This window comes from Branchiostoma lanceolatum, chromosome 17 (assembly GCF_035083965.1).
Source record: "Branchiostoma lanceolatum isolate klBraLanc5 chromosome 17, klBraLanc5.hap2, whole genome shotgun sequence".
NCBI classification, from domain to species: Eukaryota; Metazoa; Chordata; class Leptocardii; order Amphioxiformes; family Branchiostomatidae; genus Branchiostoma; species Branchiostoma lanceolatum.
The window spans coordinates 5,358,329-5,375,039 of NC_089738.1; the positions used below are offsets into that span (position 1 = coordinate 5,358,329).

Below are 16,711 nucleotides of genomic sequence, written 5' to 3' on the forward strand. Positions count from 1 at the left end.
ACCACTGCAGTACAGTGGCAAAAACAACAACTTCTATAGTGGGATCACTGGGATGTAAGAAAAAAGAATCTTTATGGCTCTCATTTGCTCTCATAGCAAAACTAGTTGTAGCCTCTACCAGGCTCCACGGTTCGCTAGGAAAATAGTAGGAATTGGACAAATAGATTAATTCATTCATTAATAATACACCAGAGAAGTGAGCTAGCCAGGGAGTACAGTCGCAGCCAGGGAGTACAGTCGCAAACTGTACTCCCTGGCTACATGTAGCTAACTTCTCTGGCGTGTCTGTCTACTAGTATTTAGCCAATTTCTGCTATTTTTCTGGCGACTTGTGGAGCATGGTAGAGGCTAGCAAATTGTCTATCTTTGTTTTCTTGAAGATTCCGTAGTTTACTGAGCGATCTGTATCTGTGTTGAAGTAAAAACATATTATTTTGCGTCACTTTGTGTAAAAGAATGATTTTTAGTAAAAAGCTTTTCGTTGCCATTTTTTAGCCTCTACCAGGCTTCCGTCCTATTGCTGGGAAAAAAGAATTATTTTTCAAGTATTGTGCACAGCGTGTGTGTCTTTCGTTTGATAACCAGTACATAGTGTGATACCAAATTTGTTTCTGATGATGTATATTTTCTTCACAGATAATTCTTCCGTAGTCATCATCACTTAAGTCAAGGTTATGGATCTCTGAAGAACCGCGTTGCAAAAGGAAAACCCCTGTTGAAGATGGTCGAAGGATGGATCACGCAAAACAACATGACAAACTCTACAAATCCAATCTGGAGACTTGGTACCACCCCACTTCAAGAAAACGCTTCTTCAAACCGCTTTCTGGAGAACTCTACCGCCAACGGACTGCCGTGGACTCTATCCTCCTCACTAGATAACTCAGGAGACTCCGTCTATACTACTCAATATGTTGCAGGGCAAACAAGTGCAATAATACTGATATTTCTAGCGTCTTGTGTGGGAAATTTTCTCGTGGCGTTTACGTTATGGAGAAAAGCGTATCTACTGACTGTCAGCAACAAGTTTGTCTTCAGTCTGACCGTGTCCAACTTTCTGCTGTCTCTGCTGGTTTTCCCGTTCTGTGCGGCCAGCGCTGTACTCAGGAGATGGATATTTGGGGTGGTTTGGTGCAATTTTACCGGTTTCGTCACCATCTTGGTCAGTTCTGCAAGTCTACTCACCCTCGGTATCATCGCAATAGACAGGTGAGTTGTGCGTTGTATAATTACATATTTATCATATATTTATTATTTATCATATAAGCGCGGTGTGAAGACTAGCCGACTGCAGCCAACCGCTGCGTCAGGGAACCCCGCAGCAGTATAATCAAATACTGGATACTACTACTATATTATGTGGTCATATCTGGCTAATATCTGGCCAATAAAAACGTGGGACTTTTCATAAGCCGAACACGGCCTCTCGACCTTCCCCCGACCATGGTTGGGAGTGGATCGGGAGCTAGGCCGGCTGTGGTCGGCTTGTGTTCGGGGCGCGGTCGGCTGGTGTTTGGCTGAGCCAGCCGAATGTTTTGATATTTCAAAAACATTCCCCTGTTGACGGGAGGTCTGAGATGGGTTGGCTGGTGGTTGGCTGGTGGTTGGGAGTAAGTATTTGGAATTGGTCAAACGTTTCAGGTAGTAGTAGTAGTACGATCCACCGTTTCGTCAGTGACTGTTTTGGTATCGTTAAAATCTCACATATTGTAAAACATACTTCTATCTGTTGTTTTAGCACATTGTGACGTTAGGTCTACTTTACTACTCGTCGACACAAAGAAAGGGTGACAAAATAACTAGAAAGCCCGACAAAAAAACGCTTAAAAACATGTCAAAAACCATCCAGAGCCCAACCTCTATTTTGCAGCTTTAAATTGTTTATATGTGGATAAATGTCGCTCAAGAAATGCACATGAGTGCAAGCTTACTCTCCAAGCAGATGAGGGGTTGTGGCTGGGTTTTGTCGGGCTTTCTACTTTGTCATGTTTTTTTTGTCTCTTGTGGGGTTTGAAGAGACAAAAACATGACAAAGTAGAAAGCCCGACAAAAACGCCTGAAAACGCGTCAAAAACCAGCCATAATAACCCGTCCTCTGCTTGGAGAGTATGCTTGCTTGGGTGGCCGTTTTTTTGTGGACTTTGATGCTCGATGTATCAACTCCCTCCCTGTGTTTCCCCACCGACCCTCTGACTCCATCGCCCCAGTAACTGCTAAAATTCAGCCCAGCGAAAAATCTGTTTAGAAAGAACACAAACGTTTTTTAATGTCCAGATGCCAAGCCTTTACCCGTACCGAGCAAGAACAATGGCGGCCTTGTACAGCTTTCTTTTGTCTGATCCCTACATAGTATGCGATTATACCTCCCCAAAGCTTTGATGGACAGTTCAAATATCCCCATTTTCCGCAACCTCGTTTTGCTTTTTATTTGGATTCAGTAACCTAGTTCATTTTCTTTGTTCGGTTGATCCCCTTACATACTAGTTCGTTGCTACGGGTCACCGTATAATGGGACGTCACAGAAACGGGCCTTCTATAAATATCGTGTGTTTCTAACACAACAAGTAGCAATATTTATCGCTGTAGTATCCTTCAAGTATGAAATTATTATTTTTAGTGGTAAATGCGAAGAACGTAGGTTTGCCTTTATGCCATACACCAATGAGTTTTTCTTAAACCTCCTTGCTAAAAGAGGCATTTGAGCCGTTTTAAAAACAAATATTCTTAAATTGGTCACCATAGCAAATCTAGTATAACAGTGACTTGAAGAATTTAATCGAATTTTTCTAGATCTATTCAAGTGGCTATTGTTTTAGCTTGAAATGTTTGAAATCAAACGTACCATAATACAAATCTGACTGTGAGAATATATCGCAAACACCTCTTATTTTCTACCTATATTGTTGCCCTAACTTTCCTGAAAATAATTGCAATACTGCTAGCGAACGGACGATAGTTTTAAAAGACAAGTCTTCGACCTCAACCCCAAAACATTACGCTACGTTTACCCACGCGATGAATAACAGGCATTCTATTCTTGAATTTCTCGCCTATACGCGAGTGTCAATGTTACGTCTGGGGGGACTTGACAGCTGCCTGAGAAATGTGTATACCCGGGCCCGAGCGCTATTTCTGTCTTCGATGTCACCATGTCGTGTCGGTCCGCGATAAACAAGGCATGTCTTCATGGTACAAATATTCCTCAGGTCATGTATTAATAGTAACAAAGGCTTTGGACGGATATTGGCGAAGCCAGGTGAGGATATACCAACACAAGAGGGGCGAAACTACTCTCCAAGCAGAGGAGTGGGTCTGGCTGGTTTTTGACGTGTTTTATGCGTTTTTGTCGGGCTTTCTATTTTGTCCCGTTTTCGTTATGTGGCCGACCCGTAAAGAAATCGGGACAAAAAAGGAAGCCCTACAAAAACGCCTAAAAACACGCAAAAAAACAGCCGGACCCACTCCTCTGCTTGGAGAGTAGAGCGAAACGCCCGAAGTCATTCCATGAAGTCTGTATATTTTGCTACGAAGTCACCTAATCTTGGACACAATGAAATGTTTTGATACTTTCTTGTTTCTGTTATTTTGTCGTCGCCGCCGGCCCTCCAAATTCTATCCAATGTTTTTGTAGTGCGTGTAGAAGGTAGCGTCTGTGTGTTATTTTTGGAAACACAAGCCGGCTAGACTAACATTTGTAGTAACCAAATAACATTTTGCTGACAGCAAGTTTCCAAGAGACAGATACTGTAATTCACTTTATCCACACGGTAGCAAAATTTCACGGTGTAAGGAAAATTGACATTTTCACTGAACTTTAACTTTACGGTGGCGGCAAGTGAACGGATTCTGAATAATAACAACTGTATTTTCACGATGATGATAAGTTCTCGGTACAGAGGTGACCGTGAAAACATTGAACATATAGTTACAGTGAAAGTAACAAGAATTACAGTATCGTATCCAGCGATGGCGAAAAGCTACGAAAACTAAAGCTTCTATTGACGCTGAAGAAGAGTGATGGATGTCACTCGAAACGTCCGGAAATAAATCTCCGAATTTTTATCCAGTTGTAGAGTTTGAATTGTCTTTGTATTTTGTTTACCTGGATGTCTAGCCTTCACAAACGTATAAAGCTTCTATAGAACTCTAATTAGCCTTTGAAATCTCCGACCGAATAATTGCATTACCTTAGAATAATGAAAACATAACACCCAAATCCTTGTCTTTCTGCCCCCGCCATGCCTTTGTTTGATTGATATGGGGTCTATTTTTAGCCTGGCTCTCAGTAGGTGTGTTGAAGGGCGCGACCTCTCACCGGGGAGTCTAATTTACTGCACTCAGGGCGGCTGTGGTCGGGTCTATTTACATGTTACATGCATGCAGCTTGTATACTCTCCAAGCAGAGGTTAGGCTCCGGTGTTAAAGGTTCGGACGTTTTTAGGCAATTTTTGTACTTTGTCACATTTTCTTTATGTCGCCAAGCAAAAGACCCGACAAAAATGCATAAAAACGTCCAATACTAGCCGGAGCCTACATGTACTCTGCTTGTCCGGTGATAGGATCTGTTGACAGACGGTCTGTCTACCTCCTTGGTCTAACCTAGTACAATTTCTGCTGACATGCCTGCAACCTTGCGAAACCTTATGTTATCTCAGTCACATGAACAGGCCAGGGTCTTAGCCTCCTTTGCATAGCCTCCTCTTACGGCCGTATGAAATCGTAGAATTCGGCAGAAAAAGGAATAATTAGCAAGTAGAGTCAGTCCACAGTGAAGATCACATTTCTCTCGTTGCAAGTGAAACCCTGGCGTAGTTAGTCTGGTAGAGACTATCCTTTGCAGGCCTCCCGGGTAGCCTGGAAACCATACCGTCGGGAGCTCCCCGGTTTCTCTTCGGTGCTGGGAGTGATGCCCGCCCGCCCTGAAAGATTAGCCCGCCCGGGGTTGTGTTTCTGACCAAAACAAGTCTGCTTGGAGAATAACGATCCTACCACCAGTAGGAAGGCCTGGTGGAGGCTACGCCAAAAGACAGGCTAAAAACGCCTATCCGTGATTCTATATTTATCCTCAACAGTCAGCACTTCGCAAAGTATTTAGGTTACACGTCAGAGGACGGCTAAGAAAACATCACTTAGCGCGACGCGCTCGTCTCGGCGTCTGGCTAAGGACTATTCGTGGTGAAACGAGACCCAAGCGACGCTCGGACAGCTAATTAAAGACTTGTTGAGGGAAATATAGACGATTTATGGCAAGTCATAAATTATCTGTCGCTGGGATTACGCGTCGGTAGTTTCCTGTGGAGCGATACAGCGACCAGACGAAAATTCCGAGGATAACTTGAATGTTACAAGTATTCGAGCCCTCTTTTGAGACACTGGTTTACTATTTTCTTGCGCATATCTGTTTTCTGAATTCGTCGCATGTATTTCTGCTCTCTTTCTTCACTTAGTAAAAATTTGGACCACGTTTTGGGGCATAAATAGACCTGTTTTCTTTCAACAAAGTCAGACTTTGTGAGCTTGCGTAGAACGGCATCCAGAATGAAAGATGGCGTCCCGAAACGTAATCTCTAAGCAGATGTCGGGTGGAAGATGATAACGTTTTCTGACTTCTCTGGCAGTTCTATTATAGCCACCACCAGGCCTTTCTATGGGGGTACGTAGAATCATAGAATTCGGCAAAAAGGGGAATAATAAGTATGAAGAAACGTACCTTAACGTATGCTTGAATATTCAATTTCTTACAGTGTCTACCAGGCTCCAGAGGCGGCTTGAAAGAGTAGAAATTGGCGAAACAGACAAACCGCACCCCTGTAGGCTATAGCGGACTAACCCCTCTTGCATGTTACTGTAAATGCAGAAATGTTCGCGGTGGTTTTATGTTCGCTGTTTTCACGGCGACCGTTTCACCGCGAACTTAAAATCACCGGTAACATTTTTGTCAAATACTGTAGCAGTATGTAACTATAGCGCTGCGGCAAACTTAAAACCAACGCAAACACTCCGGATCCATTTTATTAGTGCGAAATAAAAACCACGCGAACTTAAATGCATTTACAGTATCAGTCCAATCTCTACTCTTTCTAGCCGCCTCTGGAACCTGGTAGAGGCTAGTGAAACCTCAAGATGGCGAAACTCTCCTGACAAAATTATTCTCCCTTCACCCAGCGTAGTCTAATAATCTGGTAGAGAGTCTAAAATTCTGTTGGGTTGGATAGCCGCCATACTCATAGAAGGGAGTCAGGACATGTTGCGATCTTCCACTCAGCATCTGCTTGGAGATAACCCATAATAGGCTTTGGATGGGTGGAGGATGTAGGGGCCTTTTTTCCGCGAGACCCCTTTCTTCGTTGTTCTGTTTCTGAACATCTGCGTTTGGAAATTTCTAAAGAAAATATGTAAACCCCCTGTTGGGAAGGGATTCCGTTGTCACAGCGTTTGCGGTTTAGTCTCAAAATAAAAGCACTCCAAAACAGCATGCAGTTTTTATTAGCAACACAAATAGAGTCGACCAATCAATCAATGTATGAAGGGCGGTGGTCTATTTTTGCTTTCAACCTATTTTAGAGGTCATAGCCTAAAAGGGCGTATGAACTTATACATATATTACAGATGTATTTTTCGTATATGTTTTATTTATATATATTTTGAATACATATTTTGCATTGATAATTTAGCACCACGACCATGATGTAGAAATCTAGTAGCCTCCATCGCAGCCTTTTAGGAGCGCTGTATTTATTTTTTGGATGGGTGCTGACACGATATTCCTGGCATAAGAACCTGGCCTATATGTTGAAAATCGCGAATCAGAGCTCCCAAAAAAACAAACGCCAGCTCTCCTAGCAAGTCTGGGAAGGAGGCTAGAAATCTAGGAATATCTTTGTCAGTTTCCCGAGTCCAAGATCCTTTTACATGACCTACTTTAGCCATGTACAAAAATAGGCATAAGAGTTATAATAGAACAAGAGTTTATGTTCCAGATCCCGTGTTAAACACCAAAGAAAAACTAAAATCGTTGTTTTCATCAGTAAAATATAAGTAAATAGAGTGCTCTTGACCGTATGTTTGTATCTTTGAATCCGGTTCTGCTCTGGTACTGTTCCGGTTCTATCTAGTTACATTACATGCACTATACGGCCCTGTACAATTGGTGGCGACTATTGGAGCAGACATAAACCAATTAATAAGCTAAACCAGAAACCACGAAGTTTGCAATTTCCCAATGAGGTTTTCCGATAACAATAACAAATGAAAATTCAATTAGATATTTTACTTTTATTTGTAGAAATCGGCAGGATATATCGATAGAAGCCAATGTTACAAAAATTGATCACATTTTCCAAATTCTCAGATGTGAGTTTACATGCAGACTTACGGTCACCACTTGTACCCAAGCTGATGCATGGTTTCTTAGTACTTTTAGGTCGACTCTTTATGGTAGGGATTTTCAAGGCACGTTCTGCCATATGGCGCCACATGATTATAGTCACATGGAAGGGCTTAGAATTCCGCCCAACGGGATTATACCTAAATTTGGAACCAATCGAAAACTTGATAATACAAATGGCATCAGCTCATGTCACATGTGTTGTGTGTTACTTTTGTTTGAGTAGCATGCTTTGTAGGAGGCTTTGTATAGCATTGTTGAACCTCAATAAGAATGTAAGCTATATATAGTATACTCTGACCTTATTTTTGATTTCTGTATGTAGATTATCGACACAGACTGTGGTATTATCATTGCCTCTGAGCGTTGACAAGCTATCAGATGTCAACGTTACAGATTTTACTAAATAATACAAGATCACGTCCATGACAAAAGATGCAAAACCTGGAAGTTCTGCTGCAGTACCAAGGTCATATACCAGGAGGCCTAAAATCAACCTTGGCCTTAGTCTTCCCAAGACCTATCCACATACCAAATATCATCGTAATACATCCAGAGGTTCTTGAGTTATATATTGACCACAAAATGCAGAAACACACACACAGACAAAGACACAGAGAAGCAAAAAACTATACCTCTATTTTTCATGTAACAGGAAAGAGCTATCCATCACTCAAAAATCACGACTGACAGAAAATCTGACCTAAAACTTTGAAGCTCCGTTGCAGTACCGCAGGAAGCCGTTAGGAGGCCCATACATTATCGAACTTGACCTTCGTTTTCTAGACCCCTACCCACCTACCATATATTATGAGCATCCACCCACAGTTTCTCTAGTCATGCTGATAATATACAAACACACAAACATACTGCCCGCTGCATTACTATAAGAAGCTGTTAGGAGGCCCATTAGCGTACTTGACCATTGTTTTTACAATGTCTACCTACCTACCAAATATCATGAATATCCATATACAGCTTCTCGATTTATGTTGTTTACAAAAGCACACATGCGACCACAGCCTCTCTGCCAAGGCACAACCGAAAATATAACCTTCTGGCGAAGGTAATAAACGTATTTAAGACCTTTATTCTATTTTTTTCAGGTACTACGCCATAGTCCGACCCATGATGTACCCTGACATCATCACCCCCCTACGCGGGTATCAGCTGCTGTTCTACATCTGGCTACATGCTACTGTCATCGCACTACCTCCGCTATTCGGCTGGGGCAAATACCAATTTCAGGTCAGTGAATAAGTACTTCTGTAATTCTTGATTTGTTAACTGTAACGTAATTTCAGCTGATTTAACGGTCACTGGTCAACCGCTAAAATTTGATACTCGCTAATATTTGATCACTGATATTTGATACAGTAATGTTTGTTCAAACCGCTGAAATTAAGTGCCGTGATCTATTCCATTTTCCCCCAACCGCTATATTTTCCTGCCGCTATGGAGTTTTATAGAATTGTTAAAATGGGCCCGGGGCATTCTAAGACTCCCTGAGGGCCAAAAAGTACTGTCGGGCAGGTCAAAGTTTAACACTGTACATGTGGTCACGTTTGACCTAGTAGCATCCCTGGTCAAGCAGAATTTTATGCTTGTCAGAGGATCTGCTCCCCAGGGTAAGGGGACGCATGGTCAGGGCATGGGGCGTAGCGCCCTTGGGCCCCTCTTAGAAAAAGCCGTAAGGGTCAAGATATGTTCATACTGTACCAGCATAAAATTTAATCTGAGTGGGTAGATTACATTTTGGAACGATTGAACGGTTAAACAAGCTAAAAAAAATCGACAATCGCAGAGTCCTCTTCAGCTATCCTCTCAGGACACGTGATTTATGCACGAATGACGTCAGCAATAGGTCAAAGGTTGTTGGAAGTCGATATCGTCCGGCCGGCGCACATTCAGAAAACGGTATAGAAAAGAAAGCCCCCAATCGGCTAAAAGACGTCAAAAACAAGCCGGAGCTGAACCTCTGCTTGGAGAGTGAACCAACCATTTCCCAACCGTTCTATAGGATATGCTCACAGCCATGTCAGAACTACGTACGTTGTCACTTTTATGTGTGAAGTTTGCATGTCTATGTGACGTTTAACCTCATCTATCATTACAGGTGTCCAAGGCCAGCTGTGCCGTAGAGTGGGACAGAAGCTTGTCTTACTCCATCGTTTGGACAACATCATGTTTCGTCGCGCCTCTACTCGAAATGCTGTTCTGTTACTGGCACATTCTCAAAGTAGCCCGGACAAAGTCACGCAAAATCCACGTAGGAAACCGCGGGTTGGACACAGACTCCCCCGACTCTAGTCTCCAATGCCCTCTCTACGTAAAGACAGGTAAACAATGGAAGGCCGCAAGAACTTTAGTGTTCGTGTTAGGCTCGTTCATCATTCCGTGGGCTCCTTACGCCACCTGTCTGATGTACCAGGCAGTGCAGGGACCTGCTAGTGTGACGCCGTGGATACAGAGCGTGGTGGTTTGCCTGTCGTTCTGTGGAAGTGTCTGTCACCCCCTGATGTACGGAGTGTGGAACCGGACTGTTCGGAAGGAGCTAGTTCTGCTGCTATGTGGGGACGACAGGTTGTACGGACGCAGGGGCTGGAGAAGTGGTCTAGGACGAAGGGTGAGTTATAATTACAGGTTTGCGATCTAGCAAAACCTATTTTGATTTCGTTGGCTTCCACGGGCGCGCCCATGTTTTCACACATGTCACACACTGACACTGTTTCTGTTACTCCTTTCTATTTTCTAAAGCAAATTATGAGAAGAAACAACATCTCTGCAGAGAGAAGTAGATCTGCTACTTACTAGGATTTCACAAAGGCCGCCGCCAGTCATAGCAGTGGGGAAATCAACGCCGCTAGGCCGAAAAATAGCGAATTACTACCAAAAACTAGCAAAAATACCGGAGAATACAACACATGTATGGGCAGAAAAACCTAAAATTTCGATTTTGGGGGGATTTCTGGTTGGCAAAATCCCAATTTTAGAAAAAATAGTGAATGAATGAATGAATGAAAGGCCTTTATTGTGCATTCATGCCCCGAGGGGCTAGGTACAGGTCGTCTAACTTAACACATGGAACATTCAAGGATATAAATACAACAATACAAGCTGTAAACATATAGAGTAGACAAACGTGTTATTAAATTAAGCTAGTCCAGTAGTGTCGACTTCTTCTCGCTTCTTTGTACATGTGTTAATGTATGAACAGACAGTATTTCTTATATAAGGATTATCCAAGCGTAATAAAAATATGAATTTGTCTGTTGCATTTAGATAAACGTACCGTCTAGAATAAGAAAGTACCGGGCGGATTTTTAGGCGAAAAAAAAATAAACGTACCGGTACGTTTATTTGAGAGGTGAGAGTACTTGCACGAAATGATGACAACTTTTTAATCTTCTTTTCCACCTTTACACGAAGGCAAAGCATAAAATAGTAGACTATGGCATTCAAATGAAACAACATACACAACAAAGGAGCGTATATCCGTTCTCCATATACATTGTACAGATCATGTCTATCTTTAATTTATTTTTGATTGAATAAGACTCCATTCCATGGTCTAGCCTCTACCAGGCTCCAGAGGTGGCTAGGAAAAGTAAAATTTGGCCAAACAGACAGATTAAACACGCCAAAGGAGTAAGCCTGCAACAGTTCGCCACCTGTGGTGGCATATGTTACACATCCCTGGCATGTTATCTGTCTATTTGGCCTAACAGCCACTTCTGGGGCCTGGTAGAGGCTATGTCATTGACTGAAGTCTAATTCATTCACAAGGATAGACGTGATGCATGTTAAAAAAGACATATAAAAGCTACTTCGTTCTACACAGTTGAGTTGTTTGGATGTCATTGTCTAACATATTTTATGCTTTTCCTTTATGTAAAGATGAAAACAATGAGATCGGTAAAAATCCGTCCTATGTTAGGGTACGTCCGAAGTTAGGGCCCTCTCCGTTATATACAATAGGTACTTTGTTGTACACTTTTGTATTGTTAGCATGTTATTGTCTAACATTGTATGCTTTGCCTTTGTGTTTACGTAAATATGAAAATATTAACATCAGACGTTCTATAATTATGAATCTTTGGTTCCTTACAGGGGAGGCGTGAGTCCCGGACCCGTGCCCTCAGCATCTCTGTACGTATCACAGACCTGGGCATGTCTCATCAGCTGATAGCCGCCATGTCCTACAGTACAACCAATGGCACGGAAAACAACGGCAGACGGACCAGTATACACAGCGACGACTCAGGTAGGAAAAATTTATAGACTGGCTACAGAATAACTTTCATCGCCATCCGGAGAAATGAGGAATTGGTGTATCCTTCTTTGACAGAAGTTGTGGTTTCTAAATAGTCTCTACCGGAAATACGTGGCTGGAAAGAGTAGATGTCGGGAAACATACCAACAGAGGAGTTGGCCGACCGATAAATACAGCCCTGGCGTGGGGCAGGCAAACTGTATTTTTTGGCCGGCCAACTTCTCTGGTGTGTTATCTCACTGTCTATTTGGCCGATTTCTATTCTTTCCAGCCACGTCTGAGGCTAGTTTCGTAAGTCCCATTGCTTCGCTCTTTCTACAGAGATAGCCTTCACTGCCTAACTTATTCTAGTTACGAGAATATTCATCAATCAGTGACTTGAAAAGGTAACGAGATACGCACCTCCAAATTTTCGATGTTTACTGTACATCTTGATCACGGAGTATCCTAGTCTCGCGAGAACTTAGGACGAGACTTAAGACGAGACTTAAATTATTCTATGATAAGTAATTAAGATGTATCTTTATCATACATTTTACAGGCACTACATTGATGACGTTGGAAGATTCCATTGGTTACGGATCACCACCCGCCACTGATACGTCACTTCCGTCAATCCCCCCGATCGTGACATCACTTCCGAATGGTACATCTGACCAGAATGGCGCGACGCTATCAAACGGCTACCCTCCAACGGCAACAAACGAAGACATATACCCGCTACCCTTAGAAAAGGCTCTTCAAATAGGACGTAGACCAAGTAACACACTTATAAAGGCTTCGCAAAGACCTTCGCTGGAGAGTATAGACGAGGGGTTGTGCAACGCCTCCTGTCTTGATAGTCACTAAGTGCAGTATCATGTTACGAAGACCAAGTAACACACTCATAAAGGCTTCGCAAAGACCTTCGCTGGAGAGTATAGATGAGGGGTTGTGCAACGCCTCCTGTCTTGATAGTCACAAAGTGCAGTATTATGTAATGATCTGTGGAATACTTACGAAAGAAAAGCTTTCATTTTCTTTCAAGTTCAGGTGCTATTGAAGTAGTTTTATGTTATACACTACAATAGAAATACCCATTCATAATGTGATCGTCTGTTGTATGTAGTAGAAGTGTAGCTCCATTGTCAAGATGCCCAACAAATTTTTACATTTAAGAAACAATCTCTATTCTTAAGGTTCTAAACATAACAAAAAGAATAATCTCTGGCAAACTACGGACAGTCCCATTGATATACTGGTAGGTACAAGCGAGTTGTGGATATTAAAACATATTTGGTATTACCTGTGTTGAACTTTGGCTAACACTCGTATGACAGTTAGGATTTCACATATGAATGTTTTATTTTGTTCGTCATAATCGTCAGTTATTGGTGTAGTCATCGGTAAAACTGTCAATGCAATAGTTGTACAGTTTTCGTCACTATTTTTGATGTACATAATGTTGTTCAATAAACTGTCTTTCATACAACGTCCTTTGGTCATTGTTCAACTTTCTCCTAATTAAAAAGATGACCATAGTAGTACATTGCAACTAGTGCTGCGTACCGGTACTGTACCGTGAAAATCGATTAGGGACAGGTCCAAAATACCGGATCATGAAGTACCGGTAGTGTACCTATATAAATCTTCACCAAGTCTATGCTTCTTTTGCGACTGATCTCCTTACCTCATAGCCTTATGCAACACCCATCATGACCAAAGTGACACATTGGAACATCGTTCTAATATGTGACAGATCATTCAGGAGGGCCAGGAGTTTTGATAGCAAACCCAAGGGAGTTTGGCGGTAGGGGCCTAGTTATATTCTTTGAATAAAGATGCTGACAAATTAAAAATTGCTTATCAATGTTTCTGTCAATATTGAATAAGTTCAGAAGAACACATGTTAATTTGTAAAATTGTTCAGATACAGGTACAGGTCCGGACCTGTACCTAAACCTCTGTACCGGTACCTGTACCTGATGTTACGTTTAGGTACGCAGCACTAATTGCAACGAGACTTCATAAAAAAAACTGCTAGTGAGATTAGGTTTTTAAGTCCAGTAGAACTTTAATGTGGTACTGGCTTATGCCATTATAAATTTAGCACCGTTGTAATAACCATCAGTTGACATCGTTCTTTTCATTTCATGCAATTAAACCAACAAAATAAGATACAAGAAGTCTTACTCTAAACTTTACAACAGTTGAATTTAGACTATCATAAAAAGGAGCAATGGTCTTGCAGACTCTTAATTATGCAAGATATAATAGTATCGCCTGAAATTATCAGCTTAAAAGTGCTTGGCAAGTGCACGGCTACGTCCACAAACTGAATTCTACGCACAAACTGAAATATTTTTTTTCTTTCTTTATACGGATGTATGTACTGTCAAAGCATTCACCAAAGGAAAACTATCAAAATTTTACATCTTTATATTGATGTTTAAGATATCTTTTTCTTAATGTGTGGTCTTAAAATAGTTTGTGGAACTGTATTGAAGACAATGTTACTTTTTGTTCAGCTCCTCTAATAGAGTCCTAATTGCTTTAAGATCGCCCTCCATACTTGTCATTCTCTCGCCCAACGTCTTCAGTTCACCTCCAGCGTCCTCTGGCGGGCTACAAGGGAACAGCACAAAATATCAACAGTGGTGTATTGTCTTCATAAACGTGAAAAAAAAACACGAAAATCATTCCCTTTCTTTTCTATTGGATGCCAGGATGGATAAGTTTTGCAATTCTTTTGTAACTTAATGACATCAAATTAAGCCCAACAACTTGGTAGTGCTTTTTAATGTATACAATACGAAGAAATACGTATTGCTCTACTATCTACTCAGAATGGGTGAACAAATGTGATTCATGATATAATTGTTCAACACAACCATAGCCTATTAAGTTGGAGTATTAACCTAAGCCGACTGCATGCATCTCCATGTACAAAGCAATTATTAAAAAGATCAACAGAAATGTCTATTCGTGGTTTCGAATTTTCTGTAAAGCTTACATTTAATGTTGGGTTTCAAGCAAGCAGCGAAATGAACCAGACTAGACAATGTTTTTGCAACAAGAAAACGATGAAATTCTACCTGTCTTCTCCAGGCCCCTGTATCTTGTAGATTCCTTTCTCCAACTTCGTCTTCACGTTAGAAACAGCCGTCTTCTCCAGATCTTGGAGATTCTTGTCTTCCTTACCGCTGAATATTCGTCCTGTTTAGGGAAGATTTAGAAAAGAAATATTTTGATGATCTAAAGAAATTTTAAACTCTTTTCGCTTGTAACTACGCTATATCGGCACAGCAATGTATGTTTAATGGAAATTGCCGTGCATTCAACATCAACATAAAGTAAACGCATGCGGAAGCTTTGATTTTGAAGTATTGATAATATACAGATAAAGCTAGATTCATCACATATGCTACGGTCACATTTCCAAACCGGGGCCCGACCGAGCAGCTTGTGGGAACGAAAACTATGATATAAAAGACAACAAAACACACTAGAATTTATAAAAAATTCTCCTTACCATACGCTATGTATAGTCTTGATATGTATTTTTTTTATTCTCTGTTTTCTCAAACAGCCCGGTCGGGCCCCGGCTTGGAAATGTGACCCAAGCAATAGATGGATACCTAGGAGTATGCGTGTGTTAAAGTCCTATCTAAATTGCCTCCCTTCCCTGTATCTATCGGCCTTCGTCAAGGATATTTGCCCAACATTCATGACACTCTCGTCAGCAGTGAGTTACAGGTGCTCAGAAATCGATACCTGCCGGCGCCATGGTTCAACTAATAACATTATCTAACCCCTAACGTTAGTCACTGGGAGGAGCTTTGTGTTTTAAAAGGCGCCGGCGGAGACTATCTTGCATGAGATTATCGTCTTTCGGGAGGGATAAAAAATGGGGGTCCCGTTTTAGAGAAGACGCCTCTACGACGTTGACGGAGGGGAGGGGGGAGGGGGCTAGCAACCCCTCGACCCATGAAGAAATATATTCTGCTACAGGAACAGCAAAGAGACTTGCCGACACTAGGTACGTCGTTGAAGATTAGACATCCAGGTAACAAGACACACCAAAATAGCAGTTACTCAAACCACTGGATATGATTTTGGAAACGACCAGACGTTTAAAGTAGCATTCACCTCTTTTCGTTAGTGACTGTCACTGACGAATAGTAGTGGATGCTACTTGAAACGTCTGACCGTTTTCAAAATCATACCCAGTTGCTTGAGTAACTGCTTTTTTTGCCATGTGTAACTAGGCACAAGCTGAACAACAAACTTGACTCACTGAAGGGGTTGTTTGACGTCTCGCCGTTCTCCGCGCCGTAGTGCTGCCACAGTTTCCACACCAGGCCGATCAGCAGAAGAGGTCCGGGGCCCAGGGGACGGTCATGGTACTCCTGGATGACGTCATACCGGTAGTAGCTCCAGTACTGGTGCGCATGCTCCTGCACGTGCTCAATGGTGAAACTGTAGACAGATAGAGAAATATTATACCAGTTATAGCATAGAATGACTGTGAAACAATTGGTTGTATAGCCATGCATATCAAATGTGTGTATTATAACGATTTACGGAATCCAATCAGTAGGGATACTAGAAACGGAAGAGACATTGATAGTATCAATGTGCGCTGTAATGTACTCTATCATGACACGGAATCAGACAGTTTGAAAAAAATGTGCGTGGCGTCATAACCAAAAGAAATATCATAGAAGTCTAACCGCCGTTGCAGACTCCTTCCCGTTAATTTCTTTTTTCACGTTACCGTTCTTTTATTACATCTGCTGGCCGTTTTCTAATTACACTTTGAAGAGCCGAGTGGACGCAGATTCATTCTCAACCAGCAATAAGCAAACATAATGTAATAAGAAAACGGTAGTTTTACAAGCAAAAAAGCCGAAAGGAGTCTACAACGGAGGCTATAAAAGTCAATATTACTTACGTGAAGAGAGCGATGAGCAGATTCAGTAGCATGACATTGACCAGCAGCATGTACCCGGCCTCCATGAAGTCTACGTACCATGGCACTGATTGGTTGAAGAAAAAGGGTCTATCATAAG

The 16,711-nt window shown here is 41.8% G+C and overlaps 2 protein-coding genes across 2 annotated transcripts; one reads left to right on the top strand and one right to left on the bottom strand.

The window, feature by feature from the left end:
- Positions 1-639: 639 nt before the first annotated feature.
- LOC136422916 (G-protein coupled receptor 161-like) lies at positions 640-13,131 on the top strand. Its single transcript, XM_066410845.1, has 5 exons — positions 640-1,209; positions 8,494-8,635; positions 9,504-10,013; positions 11,498-11,651; positions 12,202-13,131. The coding sequence occupies exons 1-5, from the start codon at positions 722-724 to the stop codon at positions 12,507-12,509; spliced, it is 1,602 nt and encodes a 533-aa protein (XP_066266942.1). The 5' UTR covers positions 640-721; the 3' UTR covers positions 12,510-13,131.
- A 645-nt stretch (positions 13,132-13,776) lies between these two features.
- LOC136423191 (transient receptor potential cation channel subfamily M member 5-like) lies at positions 13,777-16,672 on the bottom strand. Its single transcript, XM_066411261.1, has 4 exons — positions 16,594-16,672; positions 15,937-16,118; positions 14,735-14,855; positions 13,777-14,264 (listed from the first exon to the last, which is right to left on the bottom strand). Exons 1-4 carry the CDS (start codon positions 16,656-16,658, stop codon positions 14,153-14,155), a joined length of 480 nt encoding a protein of 159 aa, XP_066267358.1. The 5' UTR covers positions 16,659-16,672; the 3' UTR covers positions 13,777-14,152.
- Positions 16,673-16,711: the final 39 nt, after the last annotated feature.